Raw genomic sequence first — 20,351 nt, 5'->3', positions numbered from 1 at the left:
ATTCCATTGTATATATGTACCACATCTTCTTTATCCATTCATCTGTCGATGGACACTTAGGTTGCTTCCATGTCTTGGCTATTATAAATAGAGCTGCAATGAACATTGTGGTACATGACTCCTTTTGAATTACAGTTTTCTCAGGGTATATGCCCAGTAGTCGGATTGCTGGGCAGTATGGTAATTCTACTTTTAGTTTTTTAAGGAACCTTCATACTGTTCTCCATAGTGGCTGTATCAACTTACATTCTCACCAACGGTGCACGAGGGTTCCCTTTTCTCCACACCCTCTCCAGCATTTATTGTTTGTAGTTTTTTTTGATAATGGCCATTCTGACCAGTGTGAGGTGATAACCCCATTGTAGTTTTGATTTGTATTTCTCTAATGATTAGTGATGTTAAGCATCCTTTCATTCGGAGGTAACCCACCTTTAACACTGCTGAAAAAAGAGTTGTCGCAAAAATGCCTAAAGTTTTAGTGATTTAGGAGTTAAATTTGTAAGGTATACTCTTTCTGGCAGATGACGTAGAGCCCATAAGATCTGTAATAGAACCATGTTCTAGGAAAGGATTCTGCAATTTGAATTTTATGTACCTGGTTTTCTTATGCTGAGTGAGCTTCTCCATAGCCAGCATATTTCTTGTGATAATTTTCTTAAACTGTGTTGCCTGGAAGGGAGCAAGGATGGAGCAATTGGTTGAGGCATAAGAATGGGTCAGCCTGAAAAGGAAAGGCTAAGATATGGGCTGTCTTCACTGCAGATTCCCTCAGCCTAAATTTATTCACCATTTATGTGAGTAGCATAAAAATAAAATATCAAGGGCTTCCCGGGTGGCACAGTGGTTAAGAATCCGCCTGCCAATGCAGGGGACACAGGTTCAAGCCCTGGTCCAGAAAGATCCCACATGCCACGGAGCAACTAAGCCCATGCACCACAACTACTGAGCCTGTGCTCTGGAGCCTACAAGACACAACTACTGAGCCCATATGCCACAACTACTGAAGCCCGCATGCCTAGAGCCCGTGCTCCGCAACAAGAGAAGCCACTGCAGTGAGAAGCCTGCGGACCGCGATGAGGAGTAGCCCCCACTTGCCGCAACTAGAGAGAACCCGCGCACAGCAATGAAGACCCAACACCGCCAAAAATAAACAAAATAATTAAAAAATTAAAATACCGGGGCTTCCCTGGTGGCACAGTGGTTGGGGGTCCGCCTGCCGATGCAGGGGACGCGGGTTCGTGCCCCGGTCCGGGGGGATCCCACATGCCGTGGAGCGGCTGCGCCCATGGGCCATGGCCACTGGGCCTGCGCGTCCAGAGCCTGTGCTCTGCGGCGGGGGAGGCCACAACGGTGAGAGGCCCACGTACCGCAAAAAAAAAAAAAAAAATTAAAATATCAAAAGTAAATAGAATTGGCTTCCATTTACAGAGTACCCACATGAACTCATTCTCATAAGAACCCTATGAAACGTAGATGAGGAGACTGAGAAATTAAGTATTTTTTGTAAATTCAATCAGTTAGTAAACGGCATAGATTGGATTTATTCCAGGTCTAGTAGCGCAAAGTAAAGTAACAAAAGGATGAATAAAAAATTTTGTACCAGAAGTTCAACCAAGTCTTTGGGGAAGCTTAGGCAGCCATGATCTCATTTATAAGATCATTAAAATTTAGGTTCCTGGATTAATAAGGTCCCATGCCTTATTGCATGCTCTTTGAGAAACATAATGCCCAGGCTCTTTGAGAAACATAATGAGGTTTAGGTACCCAAGACTGGTTTCATTTGCTTTCTCCTCCTCCTCCGGTAGACCCACCTCTGCTGAGTAGATGCCTGGTGTGAGCCATCTAACAAACAGCTCTAGTTCTAAGACCGTGTCACTTTGTGTGATATCCAGCTACTCTCCCTACCCCTTCCATCAAGACAGTTTCCTGATCAGTGCAAAATTGTGACTACATTTAACTAAGCCAGACTGTGAATGGCAATCTCAGCTTACCTTCAGATGTGATCATTATTTTATGCACTTATTTTTAGTCCTCTGTTCCTATCACTGTTGTTTTGTGTTATGCCTTATGTCTTTAACGCCTTGAAGACAAGGTTAATACTTGTTTTGTTTATTTCATTCTTAGCATAGCTTTGCATACAATTATGAACTAAATAAATTCTTATGGTGACATTGTTTTTTTGTAAGCCAGAAGTTTATTGATTTATTTAATTTTATTTCATTTAACTATCTTAGCATTTAACTAGTGTGCTGGATTGTTTTAATTTGCAACTATACAAAAATGATTTTTTTTGTTAGAATAATTTTGCCTTAATAAAATTGGGTAATCTTAATACATAATTCTTAATTTAAAGAGATGATTTTTGATACATGATATAAAGTTCTTCTTTATGTAATTCTTGGTATATTTATATCTTCTTTATCTTTCTCATCATTATATTAGTTACATAAAAACTGTGCCATTACTCTATACATAACTGATTTGCTCTTCAGTTTTGTCACCTTCATTTTCGGTGAGAAGTGTATCTAGTAAAATGATTGATGAAAACTGAATGGTTGAACTTCGGAGCCTCATTGGACTCTGGTACATGGCAGGATTAATGCCATTTCGCATTCTATGTTTCATAAAATATTTAGAGTTCTCTGCCATTGGATTCTGGAAGTACACATTACCGGAGCATTTTCTGAGAGTTTTTATTGATTTTATGGCCCAGTAATTGCAGGTGATGTACCGGCCAAATGCATCCCGAAATGTCTTGTTGAAGAGGGTGTAGACCAGAGGATTCACCCCTGAGGAAACATAGCCTATCCACACAAATATCTCCAGGAGCATTTTGAGAGTAGTCTGGTTGCAGGAATCACATAAAAACTAAAGTTATATTTGTAATAAAAAGGGACACCACATAAGCAAAAAGAGGAAAAACACAATCCCTAGAACCTTTGAGGCTCTCTGTTCATTGGAAATGGTATGCACTGACTTTTTTCCTACTGTGGACGTTCTTCGCATAAGTATGTTATCACTTGCATTAGGCAGGGTTTTGTCCTTGTGAGAACCGTCCAGCATTGCCACTTTTTCTGGTGTTGAGCAAGGTGTTTCATCCCTTTGGAAAACTGTGGACACAGTCAACCACATTAGGCGTTGAGGTGGCTTGTTTTTGACCAAGTAAGGCTTTCTTCTGTAAAGCATGGATAGTGAGAAAGTAGGTGACAATCATGATCGCCAGAGGTGTAAAGAAGGAAGCCAGTGAGCCAAAGAGCATGAAATTGCCAAAACGATCCTTTGTGAGCCCACAAGTGATGTTGTTTGGGTTACCCACATCAGTGTCTATACCTTTAATAGGGATTGGAATGGCAATGCCCTAAGGAAGAAGAAACAAGATAAATTGAGTTATTTATGACTTTGACTCTTAGATTAGGTCCTTTTAAAGTTTATCTTACTGACTTACCCTATTAGTGTATTGTAATTCCTGGTACCACCAATGCAGAATCTGTCAAGCAATAAATCAATGGAAGATTTGAACAAATAGAACCTAAGTAAGCAAACCTGCTGTTTTTAAAGAGATTGGTTAGTGGTTTCAGTTTTGTAATTAAAGCTTCCCTAAAACCATAGTGTATGCATGAAATAGTAGAGAATGTCTTCATTTATTCTCCATTTCTCATAATCTATTTTTGTTTGTTGATCTATTCCAAGTTAAGGAAAAGAATTCAGAAGAGAAGCTGCTTTTATCTTAATATCCAGTGTAGCTGAGCTAAAGAGACTTAAGAATACATTCATGCAATATCTTAATTCTGAGTAGATACCTATTTTATAATCTTTGAGGTTACACAGTTTCGTTTAACAAACAGTTTTATCTTTTGATATTTGTGAATGTCTTTTAACCTTTTCTTGCTGACTTCTTAGGGAAAACTCAGGGTTTATTGTTTTTTTTTTTTCAAATGCTACTTAATAATTTGAGAGCGAGTGGATCATGAAATTTACTTGCTTTTTAAAAAATATTTATTTATTTATTTTTGGCTGTGTTGGGTCTTTGTTGCTGCATGCGGGCTTTCTCTAGTTGCAGTGAGCAGGGGCTACTCTTCATTGTGGTGCACGGGCTTCTCATTGCAGTGGCTTCTCTTGTTGCAGAGCATGGGCTCTAAGCATGCGAGCTTCAGTAGTTGTAACACTTGGGCCCAGTAGTTGTGGCTTGCGGGTTCTAGAGTGCAGGCTCAGTAGTTGTGGCTTGCGGGTTCTAGAGTGCAGGCTCAGTAGTTGTGGCACATGGGCTTAGTTGCTCTGCGTCATGTGGGATCTTCCCCGACCAGGGCTCGAACCCGAGTCCCCTGTATTGACAGGCGGATTCTTAACCACTGCGCCACCAAGGAAGCCATGAAATTTATTTTCAAGATTAAAGTTCCTCTAATAAAAATGAAAGAAATGTACCTCATGCTAATTTTATTATACTTTAAATACCATGAAGTAGGTATTTAAATATGACCTTGTTTATTAGTGAAGTAGCTTATTAGCAAGATAGCACAAGGGTTAACCCTAATCCTTTCCCTTTGAAACAGCAAATACTTTAAAATAAGTCTGAATTAATTGATCTTTAGACAACTCTAGGAAGTATCATGAAAGAATTCACTTTTATGAATCTAAAAGTACTCCTATCACCTGCATAGCCTTTTTATGGTAGCAAAGAGACCTTGACAAGAATATATTCCTCAAACCCTTTCTAATGGAGGCCACTGCTTTTTCTGCTTTTCCTCAGGTATAACACCAGAAAGAGGATTCTGTATACTTTCTTTTCTACACTAGGGGTCAGCAAACTATAGCCCAAGGGCCAAATCTGGCCTGCCTTCTGTTTTTTAAATAAAACTTTATTGGAACAGAGCCATACCCATTTGTTAATGTATTATATGTGGCTGCTTTTGTTCTGCTGCAGAGTTGAGTAGTTCTGACAGAACCATATAGCATCTGTAAGACCAAAATATTTACTGTCTTGCCCTTTATAGAAAAACTTGGCTGGCCCCACCTCTACCCTGTTACTTCCAGGTAATCATTACACTGTTCTTTCCCCACCCCAAAGCACTTCCCTTTTAAAGTCTATTTAAGCTACTTATACCACTCTGTTCTCCATCCAGATCATCTACCAACCTCCAGGATATATGTCTGTCTTCCTTAATGGTTTCGGCCCCTTGCTATAGTTTTCTAACCACTGTTAACCTTGCTATCATCTTCCATGACTTCATCCCATTTATTACTCTTCTGACACCTAATTTTATATTTCTTGAACTCTTCAACTCCAATGCACTCCTGAAGCCATCCATCCATAAGTCCACTTAAAACTACCCCATAGGGACTTCCCTAGTGCCGCAGTGGTTAAGAATCTTCCTGCCAGTGCGGGGGACACGGGTTCGAGCCCTGGTCCAGGAAGGTCGCACATGCCGTGAAGCAGCTAGGCCCGTGCACCACAACTACTGAGCCTGTGCTCTAGAGCCCATGAGCCATAACTACTGAGCCCGCATGCCACAACTACTGAAGCTTGTGTGCCTAGATGCTCCACAACAAGAAAAGCCACTGCATGAGAAGTCTGCACACCACAACGAAGAGCAGCCTCCGCTCACCTCAACTAGAGAAAGCCCGTGCGCAGCAACAAAGACCCAACACAGCCAAAAATAAATAAATTTAAAAAAGAAAAAACTGGCCCATATCGAAAATCATGAACTCTGATATTTCCCTTTCTTGTCCTGCTACTCTTCATTACTTCTCTTTACAGTTATCTTGAGATCTAGTGCATCCTTCCTTCTCTTTTTTCACATTCCACTAACTCCCATCAAGGCTCAGGTTACCTTCCCAACCAGCTTGTTGGTCAATGACATTTAAGTTTTCACTAGTATTTTTTATACCTTACCCTCTTATTCTCCTTTTGCCTTACTGTTGTCAGATGTTACCTAGGATAACTGTAAATTCAGAAGAAGAAAGTGAGCTCTTTTTTTTTTTTTAGCACTTTGTAGAATTTAAAAACTGAACTAACCTCATTATTTGCCTTTTCTTTTACAAAGTCACTAAATTGTCATTGATCCTACAACACAAAGTGTGATGAAATGAAAATGGCATTGATCTTGGCCTTTGTGCTAAAAAGCTGTTAAGTCTTTAAGCCAACTGTTTGAAACCTCTAGGTTTCTTTTCTCATCTGTAAAAGGAAAAAGTAGATTTGTAAGATCCTTCTAAGCTGTAAATTTGGGTTCATCTTTTTATTCTTTTCTTCCTGTATACATATCACTTAGTATTAGTCCATCTTCCTGAATGCAAAGATTCTTTTTCTTATTTATCTTTGTATTCTTAGTACCTAACATATCATAGGTACTCTATAAATTTGATCAATTTATAAATTCATGTCATCCAGCCTTGATTGAGGTACCAACAGGCTGTTTATTGGCTTGATTATATTTCAGTTTCAATGTTTTAATTCTCTTAAGGAGCCATTTCTCCTATTTTCCCTCTACCTTTGCCCTATTGTCTCCCCCCCCCACCCCCCCGCCTCCAGCCTACCCCAACACACACTGTTTCCCTTTCCTTCTCCCTTATCACACTGAGCTTACCAAAAAGGTATGGGTTGTTTGACATGAACTACTTTAGTTTTCCTTCTCTCCACTCTAAATTTTGGCAGTTGTCACCCATCCATGCCTTTTCCGTAGCTTCTTTTTTAGGGGCCTCTTCTATCAATCAGCCTCTGTCCCCAAAGCTAGCCTTTTCTCTCTACTTGCAGATACCTCCATTCTGAATAGAGTTTTCCTTGACCCTAATTTCCTCCCAAGCCAGACTAGTAACAGTCCTTAGTTTTACCTCCAAATTTTTCAAAAGAGATTTGGCCTTGGTATCTTTATTCCGGGAATATAAAGGTCATTTTCAATGTCTTGCTTTCTTGATTTTTCCCCCAGCGTTCTTTTTTCTGATTAGGGAGAGAGGTCACATCTTTTTCTTGCTTTCCTTTTAGCATTTTCAGGTCTCTCTTGATTTTTTTTCTTCTTTGAATTTTTCCTTACTAGGAGAAAGTGAATCTGCTGGCAAACTGTTAATGATCATAGTAACCATTGTGAATCTGTTTGTTTTTCTGATACTAACTTACTTAAAAGATTTGAGTTATCATTTATGCTGTACTTCATGCTAAGATACTCTAATATAGCAGCTATCTTTGAGTATTAAACATGGGCACAGGGGCATAAAAACAGTTTAGAAGAAATACAGTTTCTCCCAAAAATTATTTCTGAACATCGTTTGTGTATCTCTTAAAACTTGTAATTAAACATGTTCAAAACACTTAGACAGTAATGCCTTTAGTCTGCGTACATATTGGTTTCCAAGGTGAATATATGAACTCTGATACCTGCGTACAAAAAGTTTGGGTTCTTTTTGTTTTTGTTTTTTTTTCCTCTTTTCCTATTTATCTTCTTAGGTGTGATTTAAGATGCATTTCATTTTTTTAAATTGTTGTTACTTTAATAAAATTTCAAGATTCTGCATGCTACCCAGACCTTAATGATCGGTTGACAAATATGAAAACTGTTTTCAGCTTTAGTCTTCCTGCATGTCAAAATCAAGCCTTGAACTTTTCTTCTTTTTCACACTTTTTGCTGATAGTGTGCTTTAGAGGCTATATGATGAATGTAATGTTGTAAGGAGCTTGTATTGGTGTAACAGTGTCTACCAGGCCTGGTAATCTCCTAGCCAAATGGAACCAAAGCCTATATACACCACCCCACACCCTGACATTCCCCACATACCTATTGAAATTAACCACACCACTGTAATCTTGATGAATGCTGTAGCTCGTGAGTTATATTGATTGGCCTGGATTGGCTTTTTGATGGCTATGTAACGATCCACTGAAATGGCGCAGAGATGCATGATGGATGCAGTAGAAAAAAGAACGTCAAGAAATAACCAGGCAGGGCATAGAACGAGTGGGAGGGGCCACATAGCCTCTGAAAGAAAGAAAAACAAAACAAAAACATATTCTCCTCAAAATGGCAACCTTTAATCTGCAGTTTCTTTTTTAAGTGATACATATTTTTAACCTTTTTCTGTATTCATCTGAAATTTTACAACTTAAGCTCCAAGGTAATGTTTGACTTCAGATAATGGAGTCAGTAATATTAAATACATTCTGTAGATGGTACCCTTTAAATACATTTTCTGTTTTGTATAATAATTACAGCTCTTTTCCTAAATCAGTTTAGCATTTTTAGCATTATTTTGACCTTTGCTCTTTTGTGTATTCCTTTTGTGATCTTTTAAAAATGTATACAGTGTTGCAACTGGAACTTAACCTTACTATTCAGATAAAATTTATTTTTAAACTGCTATTGTATTTAAAAAAAAAACATTTACCAAATAGAGGAAGCAATATAATGTGGCAAAAAGAATATTAGCATGGCAGTCTCAGTGAGGCCTGGGATTTGGGCTCACTTCTAGCATTAACTAGCAGTATGATCCTTGTTTATAGCAAACTCTAATTTGGTGAAATAATTAAGTGGAATGACTTGAGTTTTCCTTTTGACAGAAATAGTTCTTAAATAAAGTTTGCAAAAGGAATGGCTTCAGATTATTCCAAAGAAAAATGGGTTGTTACCCTTCCAATATAGTCCATCCTTCACTCCAAGCAAGGAGTGTAATAAACAGTACAGACTTGGGTTTAAAAAGAAAATCTCATTATTAAGCATAGTACTTTATTTAACAAATTTTTATTTAAAAAGCATTTATTCTATACCTCATACAGTCTGAAACACTTTAGAAATATTAACTTTTTAAAAAAATTTCAGGTTTGGGGTATGATAGTTTTCCAATAAATTTACTTAGACGAGTATTCATACATATATGAATGTGATACATTATGCATTATACATATACTCACTACTAAATTTTGCAGTCTTAAAACAACTAAAATTTATTATAGCATTTGTCCTAGAGTATTTCAGTTAGAATCCATTTTACAAACACACACAGATTTTAGAACTTGCCATAAAAGCAAATTCCTCCTGTATAGAACAAATGTCATACGTATGAGATTATATAAACCCTTTTTATGGTTTAATTGTATGTCCACTGACATGTAAACTACTTTTCTTTTCCTGGTTTTTGCGAGTATATCTGACTTTGACAGGTATAAAATGATTGAGATAATTGAAGAGGGAACCAAGATAACTATCTCAGGATTTCAGAGCACCAAGAGACCCTTTAATTGTAAACTGTTTAAATTCAGGAAGCCTGGGTGTGGAGAACGGTTAGTATCCCAGATCAAAAAAGGACCATAATTTAGGGAAAGAGGTTTTAGATAGACTTGAATATGTCTTTTTCAAGACTCAAGTGGGATCTCAGTGAAAAATATTTGGATACTTCACAAAAAAAGGTAGGTAGCAAAAAAAAAAAAAAAAAAAATAGGTAGCAAAAAAAAAAGGTAGGTAGCAAGGCTGACAAACACACCGTTTGGTGCCTTCTGTTTCCAGAGTTGGTATGTGGCATGCTTAATAGAAATATTAAAATATTTCTTTTTAAAACAAAATCAGTATGAATTTTTTATTGAAAAAAGATAAATGATTCCTTGGTACTTGGTTCCATGCTCAGCAGATTCTTTCAAAAGGACTTAAAGCATTAGGTGGAAGGAGTAATTCATACTTTTAAGTAAATTACTGTAATCAGACTTTTCCTACTTCACTGAATTGGGGGTGGGGATAAGAGATGATAAATTATAGTCATTGAGCTGGAAGAGACCTTAGAGATTATATCATTGATTTTGTGGATGAGTAAATTGTGGTACAATTAAGTCTTTGAATATGAGAGGGAGCATTTATTTATCAAAATTTAAATGTTAATTGAAAGTGTTCTTTAGGGCCTTGCTACTCAAGGTGTGCTCTTCAGATCAGCAAGGATCAGCATCACCTAGGAACTAGTTAGAACTGCAGGCTCTTGGGCCTCATCCCTTAGGTACTGAATCATACTGCAGTTGAAGGCAATACCCAGGTGATCTGTATGCAGATTAGTGTTTGAGAAGCACTGCTTTCTTGAAAAGGTTGTGTATTGAGTTTGCTGGCGTAGGATAGGCACTCAGAATTCCTCACAGAAACAAACTTATGGAAGACCGCTCAAAATAAACAAAGAAATAAAGTATGGCAGAGAAACTTGTGTTTAGACTGAATCTAATCAATCAGACTTTCTCCCTCTTAGCCGTAGTGTTCAGTTTTCCTGTTAACTAGTGGAAAAGGACCTTGAACAAAGGCAGCAATGTACTCTTTGACCTGAGCTTAAGCAAACTTATGGTCTAGAGTGGAAAGAATCATACATGACAGATAGTTTTGCAGTGGAAGCTACTTGAAGTGAGGCTTCATCTTCAACTATCCTGAAGTTCAGATTTAGAACTGAGTAGGAAGTAGAAAAATACTCAAGCCTAGAGCTACAACCAGAGATGTTAATCATAGTTAAGGATTTTAAAAGGCAGATAATTAATGTCTTATATCTTAGGCTTCCTTTTTTTAAATGCATGATCTCTATCATCTTTCAAAGTGGGTTGCTAATAAATTTAAACTTGCCTATTTAGCTATTCTAATTATGGATTATATTTTTTAAAATTAAGGTCTGGAAAATTCTAGTCATAAATCTAGTAGCCGTGAGCAGGAAGCCACAACAGAATTCTCATATGAAAAGTACATGTCTTTGGAATTGAACCGCCTGACCCACATACTTCTAATTGTGAGCTAAGAGGGAAAGCTCTTTAGTGCTGGTTTTAGTTAAGCCTGTGAGACCTTGTTAGCCTCCTTTTCCAACATAATGAATTTATTTTATAAACTCCAATTTTGGAACAGAAAGTGGATAGTGGATATTAAAATTAATGCAGATCATTAAAATTTTATTGAGTGCTTTCTTAATTGATAATAGTAGAGATGTTGAAACGTGATAGAGAAATTTCTTTAAGAAAGAAAGAGACTGAGATTTAGAATTAAGAGTGATGGATCTTTTTGATTAACCTTTATGATTCCAAGTTTCATGAAATACTAGTGAATAGACTGTTTTTATGAAACTAGTATAAAAGTAACAGACGACTGCATTAAATATATCTTTTATGCAAAGCTAAAATAATTGCCTAAAGTAGAAATCACATGATACAATAATTTATACAAGTTAAAAACAGTTCTAGACATTCTCAGTTTATGAAAGGATTTTTTCTAGTCCAGATATTTTCATTCTAAATATTATTAATTTGATAGGCTCAAGGTCAGAAAAGTTTTTTACTATTCAGAGTAACTGAAAAAGGTTAACTTGGTATGGTGAGATAGGTTAGCTATTCAAAAACTTATATGTTATTTTTATTAGGAGTTTTAATTTGATTTAAGGATTTATAATTTCATTTATTTGTTATAATGTATTATGTCTAACTTATTTCCATAAGAATGTAATGTATTATTTTAAATGGAACATAAAAAGAAAGAAAGAATCTAAGGGAAATAAGTTATCAGGTACTTAAACTAAATTTATTACTGCTGGGGCTCTAAATTAGACTTTTTTTAAATAAAAGCTAATACAGAAAGGGGAAGACATTTAAATTATATAGTATTTGTTGTCCCACAAAAAGAAAGCACACAAAATTTCTCTGAAAAACAAATCCCGGGCTTCCCTGGTGGCACAGTGGTTGAGAGTCCACCTGCCGATGCAGGGGACACGGGTTTGTGCCCCGGTCCGGGAAGATCCCACATGCCGCGGAGCGGCTGGGCCCGTGAGCCACGGCCGCTGAGCCTGCGCGTCCGGAGCCTGTGCTCCGCAACGGGAGAGGCCACAACAGTGAGAGGCCCGCGTACCGCAAAAAAAACAAAAACAAAAACAAATCCCATTTCCCACCTCGTTGCCCTATCCACTTCATTAAACTCAAAGAGGAATTTACTTCCAATAAGGTTTGAATAATGGCATTTCTTTGGGTGCCTAAAATAATTACAAATTGATAATTATAGGAGCAAAACAAGTCTTAGATGAGTCTTGGATCATGGACAGTTTGTTATTTATCTAAAAATATTAGTAGCACAGATATCTTGTTTAAAATGAAGACTTGTGTGCTGTACCATCATACATAAGGGGTGGTAGAACTGCCGTTCAGTTACAAACGTTTCTATTTGTCTCCCAGGGAAGGTTCAGTAACTTCCTAGGCCTATGTCTAATATCTTCCTCAGAAAAGATGTCTGGCAATCATTTCAAGGATTCATGCAAGTATTGGTTAAGACCCACATATTCTGTATCATTTAATATGAAATATAACCTTAAAAAAATATTGGGTTCTGCCTTGTCCCTAGAGAAAATTCCATGGCCCTCCTGTTAGATCGAGTTATTTAAGATATAAATGTTGTCTTTGCCAAATATTATAGCTTTGGTTGATATAGTTCCTCATTTCATTTGAGAAAGCAGTGTAACAGAGGTTAAGAGTGTGAATTCTAGAATCAGTTCTCCTAGGTTCAAATTGTATCTCTGCCACTTACTTACTCCTATGTCCTCTCTTGTAAAATGGGGATGATAATAATAATACTGATTTTATAGAGTTGCTTTGAGGATTAAATGCAATAATACATGTAAAGTGTTTAGAACAATATCTGGCATAGAGAAAGCACTCAAAATGTTAGTTCTTATTACTATTATTGTTTGACGGAAACTAGCCAACTAGCCCAACCATTAAAACACTCCCACTTAGAAACAATGAGCCATATCATCAGTATAAAACCTGGTATGTTTGTCTTCCTGCCTGCTGTAGCAAGAGTGCGTGCATCCAATTAAACTTAAAACTGTACTTCAGAAAAAGGGCACGAGAACATATTTAACTGTTCAACTTTTAATTAAATTTATCATGAAAGTATGCCTTTTACTAAAGTTGAATTTTAACTATGTTATATATGTGGCAAAGAAGCATAAGTAACCTATGTGCATTGCCAAACATTGCCATGTCTTTTTGTTTGTTTTTTTGTTTTGGAAAGTAATTGACATTAATCTCTGAATCTGGCACATAAAAGATTTCCCTTTTAAGGATATAAAGACTATTTTTAAAGCCATCCCAAGAGGACTATGTTCGTGGGGTAAATAGTTCATGAATGTATTGGAGTAGGACAAATCCTAAATGGCTCTAATGTCCAAAAAGGACATAGTTTTCAAGTACACGTTTTTTTAATCTCAAATTCTTATGTTTCTATATTTATCTTCTGGAAAAGACAGACCTAGACCAGTGCTTAAATTTTTATTACAAAGCTTCTGCTTTGTTTTTGTTATGCTTGTTTTTTCGTTACATTTGAGCATATGAGGTATCCTGGGGTTAGATGTCCAATACAGTGTTTTAAGCGTTTCGAGTGATTTAATACTTATAAAAATATTTCCTTGGTTTTTTAAAATTCCCACTTTCCGAAAAGAAGTGCCTTTAATTGCTTTGCTCCCTCATTTAAGAATTAGGTAGAGCAGCATTTCACTGCATAAATGAATAACTGATTTGTTTTTCTTTTACTGCTATACATTTATCTCATCTGTGGTGAAACTCACATCCAAACTAAATCTTATATTTAAGTATATAAACCCTTTGCATGTTGTACTGGTACTTGCCAATTATTAGTGCCTAAAACGTGCTGGGACCTACTTGACAATTTCACAAGATATTGGCAGTGGAAGATGTAGCATAACCATTTTACAGACAAGGTGATTGAACTCTGATATGTTGTTAAGTGACTTGCATAAGCCAATACAAGAGAACCAGGATTCAAAGCCTAGGGTATCTTGCTTCAAACCCCCATCTTTCAGCCATTTTATACACCCTCTTTCAACTGTACCACAGATACTGTTTCAACTTACAGATCATGAGACATGGATTAAAACTTGTTGTAAATAAGCCACTAATGACCAATGAATGACCAAATGCTGTATTTACTCCCTTTACATTTTTAATCATTTATTTCATGAGAGAAGGCAAAGTTCAGAGACGTTCTTAAACTGTGAATAATTTTTCTTTTTTATATCGGCATATGATGTTCTGTTTTCCTTTGCGTCCTACTCAAGTATTTCTAACCTAGGCAACTTCAAGCCTTATGTTATAAGCTACTAATTTGTGATCATGATTTTTAAGAATTATAGATAAGACAGTAAAAAACTGGAAAGTAAAGGTTAAGTCCAATGCTCCCAAAGAGGAAGAAGTGACAGAAAAGTTGATGTAGCACAATTTGAAACACCATGTTTTGCCTGCCAGTCGTAATAATCTTGGAAGAAATTCAAATAATATATAATCAAGTATTATACAAATTATTGGTTGAATAAAATGTCTCAGTGTAAAAGCCACTTTAAAATTTTCAGTGCTCTCCTTTTTTTCTAAAACTACATTTTATTAGAATATAAAGTTTCAGTGTTACTTTCGTTGAATTTCCGTGAGATAACTAAAATAACTTATGTCATTCATAGTGGTAATTAGTTTATGTTTACAGAGCCAGAGACACTTTTGTTTGTACAGACTTCAGAAGTTCTGAAGATTATCCCTATAATGAGAGAAAAATACACAAAATCTACTCCTGCGTTTTAAGATTATAGAAATCCTTATAAATGCATTAATTTAGAAAGTCTTAGTATTTGTTAACGCATGAAAGGCTATCAAAAAATCTTAGTATTTGAAGTCAGGTCCCCATTTATAATATGTGCAGTTCCCAATTTATGAATGCATCCTTTTGAAGCTTTTTAGAGGGCAACATGCATTTTCTCATATATTTTCTCATAGAAATAGAATAATGTTTTCAATAATGAATTAATTCAGTAATATTTTGAATAGTGGTTAAGTTCCCAGGTTAGTTTATTTTTAAAAATCTACTAACCTTTCTATATAGCTTAATTACTGATAGTAGAAGTGTTTCAGTCTATGAAAGAGTTTATTTTGTAATTAAAAATTTACATTTGAAAGAAGGAAATGAGGTTAAAAATGTAATAATTATTTCAGACATAGGAAGACATTCTACATATTTTGTGTTAAAATATGTTGGATTTTCTGCTGACTCTTATAGCTAAGAATATCTTGGGCCCCAAATATTTAAATATAAACTTAGTTTTCAGCTGCTATATACCTACTGTTTTCCTGTGGAATACATGGGATTATCACTGTTGTCTGCTTTTGTGTTTTGTTTGTCAGCTTATTTAATGCCATGAAACTTTGCCTTTTAAAGTTCCTTAACTGTTTAGTTGTTGATTTAAGTATCTACCACTGTATTTTGCAAAGACTAATAGATGTTTGATGGACTCATCGATTTTAAAGTTAAAATTCACTTCAATCTCATTTATTCAACATAACGTCAATTAAATTTTGTGGTAGTATGAGACGAGCATTTTAATATTTTTTGTACGCCTAGCAAAGCACAATTTAAAGAGTGATTTGACACATTAAATTATTGTGTGCATGGAGATAAGAGTTTGAATCAATGCCTATACAGTCTTTACCATATATGCATAAATGTTCCTGCATAATCCTCATTTATTTCTTTTAAACTTTATTCAGAATTAAGATTGTTTAGGTTCTCCTTTAGAGTAAGATTTCTTAATTATTTTCCATGGTGATGTGTAGCACTAGATTATTCAAAAGCTTGCAAATTTGTAAAAGGGAGGGTATAGGCAGGCAGTATTAATGATTAGAGAGTCTTCTAAAGCAGAAAACCTTATTCATTACTGCATGTCCTACCACAGAATTTAAAGCCTGGAGAAGAGTTGATTTAGAATGGGAAGTTTTAGCCCGTCACCATGTGATTATATATGGGGGATCAAGTACTTACTTTTAGATATCTTTCTGTACTTACTTATAAAAATGTAACATTTAAACCTGAATACAATAGTTTGAATGGCAGTTTTTCTTCACCTTCTAATATATATTCTAGTTAATAAATTTTACTTCTATAACCTGAAATATTTTTATCTTCACCATATAAGCAATTCCAAGAAGCCCTATCTGCTACAAAGAATCATTTTTTCTTAAGCAATTAATGAATGGAATATCAATTAATGTCAAGCATTAAATAAGTTAAATATTCTCTTAATGCTGATTCTTAAGAGCCCTCATAATTCATCATCAGAATTATTTGTGTTTACCCAAATTCTCTAACTAGAGATGATATGCATGAATAGGAAACTACTTATATCATTTTAATATCGTTATCTTTTTTATCAATATTATAACTAAGATTTCAGTTCTAATTATATTTTAAATTATTGTAATAACTCAGGTTTTGATCCCTTATTTTAGTAACTTAGAGGTCTGATTCCTCTAACATATATCAAGGACACAAATGGTCAGAAATCATAAAAATTAAACAGATGGATCATCTCTTGAGATGCTCTGAGCCAGACCATTCCTTCAGCAACTAAACATAGTTTTTTGTTAACAAGACACATGTGTAAGACTTGTGTTTAAGTCTCAAGTACACAAACTATAAAGAGATATAACAAGACTTTTTAGAACAATTCCAATTTAAATTGGGGTTTAGAGATTTATATTGGAATTTAGTGATTCAAAGACCTTATTATTAATAATTAACCCAGCACATTAACGGTCACAGCAGTGTCCTAGATATTGCTTTATCAAGAAAAAAAAAGTACTAGTAATGGGGTAAAGTATAGGTCTGTTCGTCACAATAATTTTTAGGTAATGTATGCAGAATATATGAATGTTGCTAACTTGGATGACTTTTTAAATGATTTTGTTAGGTGGCTGAGGAGGGAATGAAATTGTTTGCAAGAAATTATTTTTTGCTCTTTAAAACTGATTATCAACCATAGAAAATGATGAAAAATGAGGGACTGTTTACTCACTGTACCTTTAAATAGTCCAAGTCCATATTTAAAGATTAAATGAGTATCTATTTCTCTAATAGTATACCATAGTTTGGTGGTTTGATGGCAGGAACAAAATGAAATACTTACCAAACATTATTGTCAAGAGGGCAATCGGCATCACAAACAATCCAACCAGCAAATCAGCCACTGCCAGGGACATTAGGAAATAATTGGTAGCATGCTGTAACTTCTTCTCCAGTGCAACAGCCAGAATAACGAGGATGTTTCCACCAATTGTGGGTATTATCACCATGAGTATCAGAAGAGCTGCCCAGTGCAGCTTATTTCCCTGTTCCTCAACAATCTGTTTCATTTCGTCTGGTATCGATTCTGTCTGTAATCCAGACCAGTTAGAAGAGATTAAATGGTCAAATGAGCTCTGCAAAATGTGATCAGGAATTGTGCGTTGTTCGAATATTCTATAAGACAGAGCCATTCATTGTTTTTCTTTAATTTTTTCCGATTCCAGACAGTGGTCAGCATGGTCAGTAGCTAAGCTGGTCATCTGCATTTTTAAGCCTTTGTACCCATGCCAAATACTCAAGGCCAAAGTTGACTCCTTCCTTAAAAAAAAAATTTCAAATTCTATAAAATGAGAGCATACATACATTTGTCCATGTCTGTAGGTAAGGCCCGAGTGTTTAGTATTCTGCAGAGGTTCCGGTTTCAGAAGGCTTAGTGAAAGAAACTGATAGCTGTGAAAAAAAGACTATATTTTTGGTTTCTCTCTCTCCCTCTTTTTTTTTTTCTTGTAGTGGTGGAGTCGAGTTTGAATTTGAATGCCAGAGAGTTCCCCCTAGATATAAAATATGTCAATCGCATTATTTTATTTCTTTATTTTCAAAACCCAGTTTAAAAAGTTGAATTTATTAGTAGCCCCTCCCTTCTCAATAGGTCTCTTGTGCATTTGTGACAGTGCAGCCAATCCTCATAAACGTATGCCTGGTATGCTCCAATTAATGAAACGAGATATATTAATTTTTTCAGTGGTATAATAAAAACCTAGGTGTTTCCTGACCCTTGAATGTCTTTTTACCTTTACTTTAGAATATGTACAGAAGATTAGAAACATCAGAGCACCAAATAGTTCTGAATAGAACTTTTCATACACACTGGCCATCTACCTAGAAACACTCCAAGCCCCCCTAACATATAAATAAATGATTTACCAGCTAGGAATCCTTATTTGTAATTGGGTTTTGTCTGAGCAGGTTTATTTTAATACTGATATAAATGCCATTTTTGTAAAACATTTTAGAACTCCTTTAGTTTGAAAGAAGGGGAGAAAATACGTTATTACTAGAATCCAGATAATTGTCTTTACTTATTTCATCTTTCGAAGAAAGCATGTTTTTGCAACAAATATTTTCCAAATTTATCACTTTATGTTTATCGCTTTATGCCAAATTTGAACCAGTTCTTTTTTGGTTTGAAGTAGTAATTTTTTTCTTAACCTTCCCAGTTTCCGAGGGAAGGAGGGGAAGCTGAGAGGAAGATTAAATCATTTATTCATAAAATCTACAAATCCCACGTTAAAAATCTCCCCTTTAACATTTGTAAATTTTTCATTTTGGTTTTTTTAACCACTGAATAGAAATAAAAGATTATGGTAGCAGAGTTTGTGAAGAAAGTAAAAAAGAAAACTCTTTAGATCAACTCTATATTTATTTGTTAAATACTTACCTCTTGCTTGCTCTTTACTCTCCCAAGCATGTCATCTTATCTGCTCAGTAGACCAGATGCTGCTGTGACTGAAGTCCTCCTCCCATTGACTTATTCTGAGCCTCCAGCACTGGTGCTTGAAAGCAATGAAACAAATGTGTTGTATAGCTGTAAGCGTGCCAAGGAGGTTATTTCATCTTTGATACATTCATTTTTAGAGAGTAGCAGCATTCATTATAACTCATAAAATCACTAGTTAAGTATGTTAAACCAGTTCGTGACCCTTATTCAAGTTATATTCTTAAGAGCTCTCTTTAATATTGGGGGGACTATAATAAACTCTGTCATTTTAGCTTAACATAGTTCTGTTTTAGATTAACCCTAGGCTGTTTTTCCCATTTGAGAAAGAATAAGATACAATCTAGAGATACTAGAGCTTTAATTCTGTGAAGGTTCTGCCCAGTGAACCTTAGAGTGATTTCCAGAGCTCTAATTTCTACCAGTGAAACAAGATTCTTATCCAGCTTTTATGCCTTTGTTGTGGAACACAATTAATTTGCTCTGGTTACAACCTTATATAGAAGAACACAGAAAGGTTTGAATTCTACATGCTTACATAAGTTTTAGAAGAGACTTTTTCATTGCTTGCTTTTAAAAAGATGGCCTCTGGATTTGGGAGTTGGTTCATTGGCAGTTTTTTTTTTTTTTTTTTTTCACAGATACATTGGGGAAAGTATGTGATATATAATGAAAATATATTTCTGCCTTATTTCAGAAAATTAGTGTAAAAGTCTTACCAGCTGTTCTGAGTTTTCCTTAAACTGTAAGACTAGCTTAGTACTAGAACTTCAGCATTCTCAAGGTTTCCTTTTAAAAGGTCATCATAGGGGACTTCCCTGGCGGTCCAGTGGTTAAGACTCTGTGCTTCCATTGCAGGGGGGCGCGTGTTCGATCCCTAGTCAGGGAACTAGAGCCCGCATGCCATGTGGCAAAAAATAAATAAAGATCATCATAGATTGCTCATAGTTTAAAATTATTTAATTACTTCTACGTTGGCAACAGCATTTATGCCGTTTCAAATTTATATTCCTTACCTTGTGTGAAAGTTACTGGAAAATATTTTGTTCATTTCAGTTCTACTGAGCACTTCAGATTTTATTCAATATTTGTTTTATTTTAACTCAAAATTCAATATTTTAGAAAAAATATTTACTAAGAATTTTGGGTGAAAACGAATAAAATAATCCTCAAGAACAATCAGATGGATTTTAATGTGCCAGAATTTCTCTTCAGGACTATGAAAATATCTTAAAATACTGCTTTATTCTGAACCACAATTTGACCCCTGTGCTCATGCAGGCAGATAGGTATCTGCAAAACAAGTAATGTCAGATTGAAAATAGCATCATTATATTTAATGAAAAGACTTGTATGAAAGAAGCCTTCATTGATTTGTGTTTACAGATAAATTTATTAAAATATTCATTGAGTATATTATTAAAATACCAAACATTATTATTTTATAATACTGTGCCAATGCCGACCCTTCTCACCCACATTCGCTCACTTTCTTTTTTTTTTAATGTTTATTTATTTTATTTTTGGCTGAATAGGGTCTTAGTTGCAGCACGCGGGATCTTGGTTGCAGCATGTGGGATCTTTTCGTTGTGGCACGCAGGCTCCAGAGCACGTGGGCTCTCTAGTTGTGGCTCGCATGCTCAGTAGTTGAGGCTCACGGGCTTAGTTTCCCCACGGCATGTGGGATCTTAGTTCCCCTGCCAGGGATCAAACCTGCGTCCCCTGCATTGGAAGGTAGATTCTTAACCACTGGACCACCA

At 35.6% G+C, this 20,351-nt stretch overlaps 2 protein-coding genes across 3 annotated transcripts in view; one reads left to right on the top strand and one right to left on the bottom strand.

The window, feature by feature from the left end:
- The window catches only part of PSMD1 (proteasome 26S subunit, non-ATPase 1), a 106,070-nt gene that overhangs the window by 32,942 nt on the left and 52,777 nt on the right, over positions 1–20,351 (top strand). The window lies entirely within an intron of this gene.
- Positions 1,309–18,608, bottom strand: HTR2B (5-hydroxytryptamine receptor 2B). The gene is given in 5 exon segments (XM_032637194.1): positions 1,309–3,165; positions 3,167–3,357; positions 7,764–7,964; positions 16,939–17,647; positions 18,535–18,608. Coding segments are annotated over 4 exon segments (1,440 nt in total). The 5' UTR covers positions 17,288–17,647; positions 18,535–18,608; the 3' UTR covers positions 1,309–2,466.

This window comes from Phocoena sinus, chromosome 7, assembly GCF_008692025.1.
Source record: "Phocoena sinus isolate mPhoSin1 chromosome 7, mPhoSin1.pri, whole genome shotgun sequence".
NCBI classification, from domain to species: domain Eukaryota; kingdom Metazoa; phylum Chordata; class Mammalia; order Artiodactyla; family Phocoenidae; genus Phocoena; species Phocoena sinus.
The sequence above is the reverse complement of the archived record's forward strand: the minus strand, read 5'-3'. Positions and strand labels throughout refer to the sequence as shown.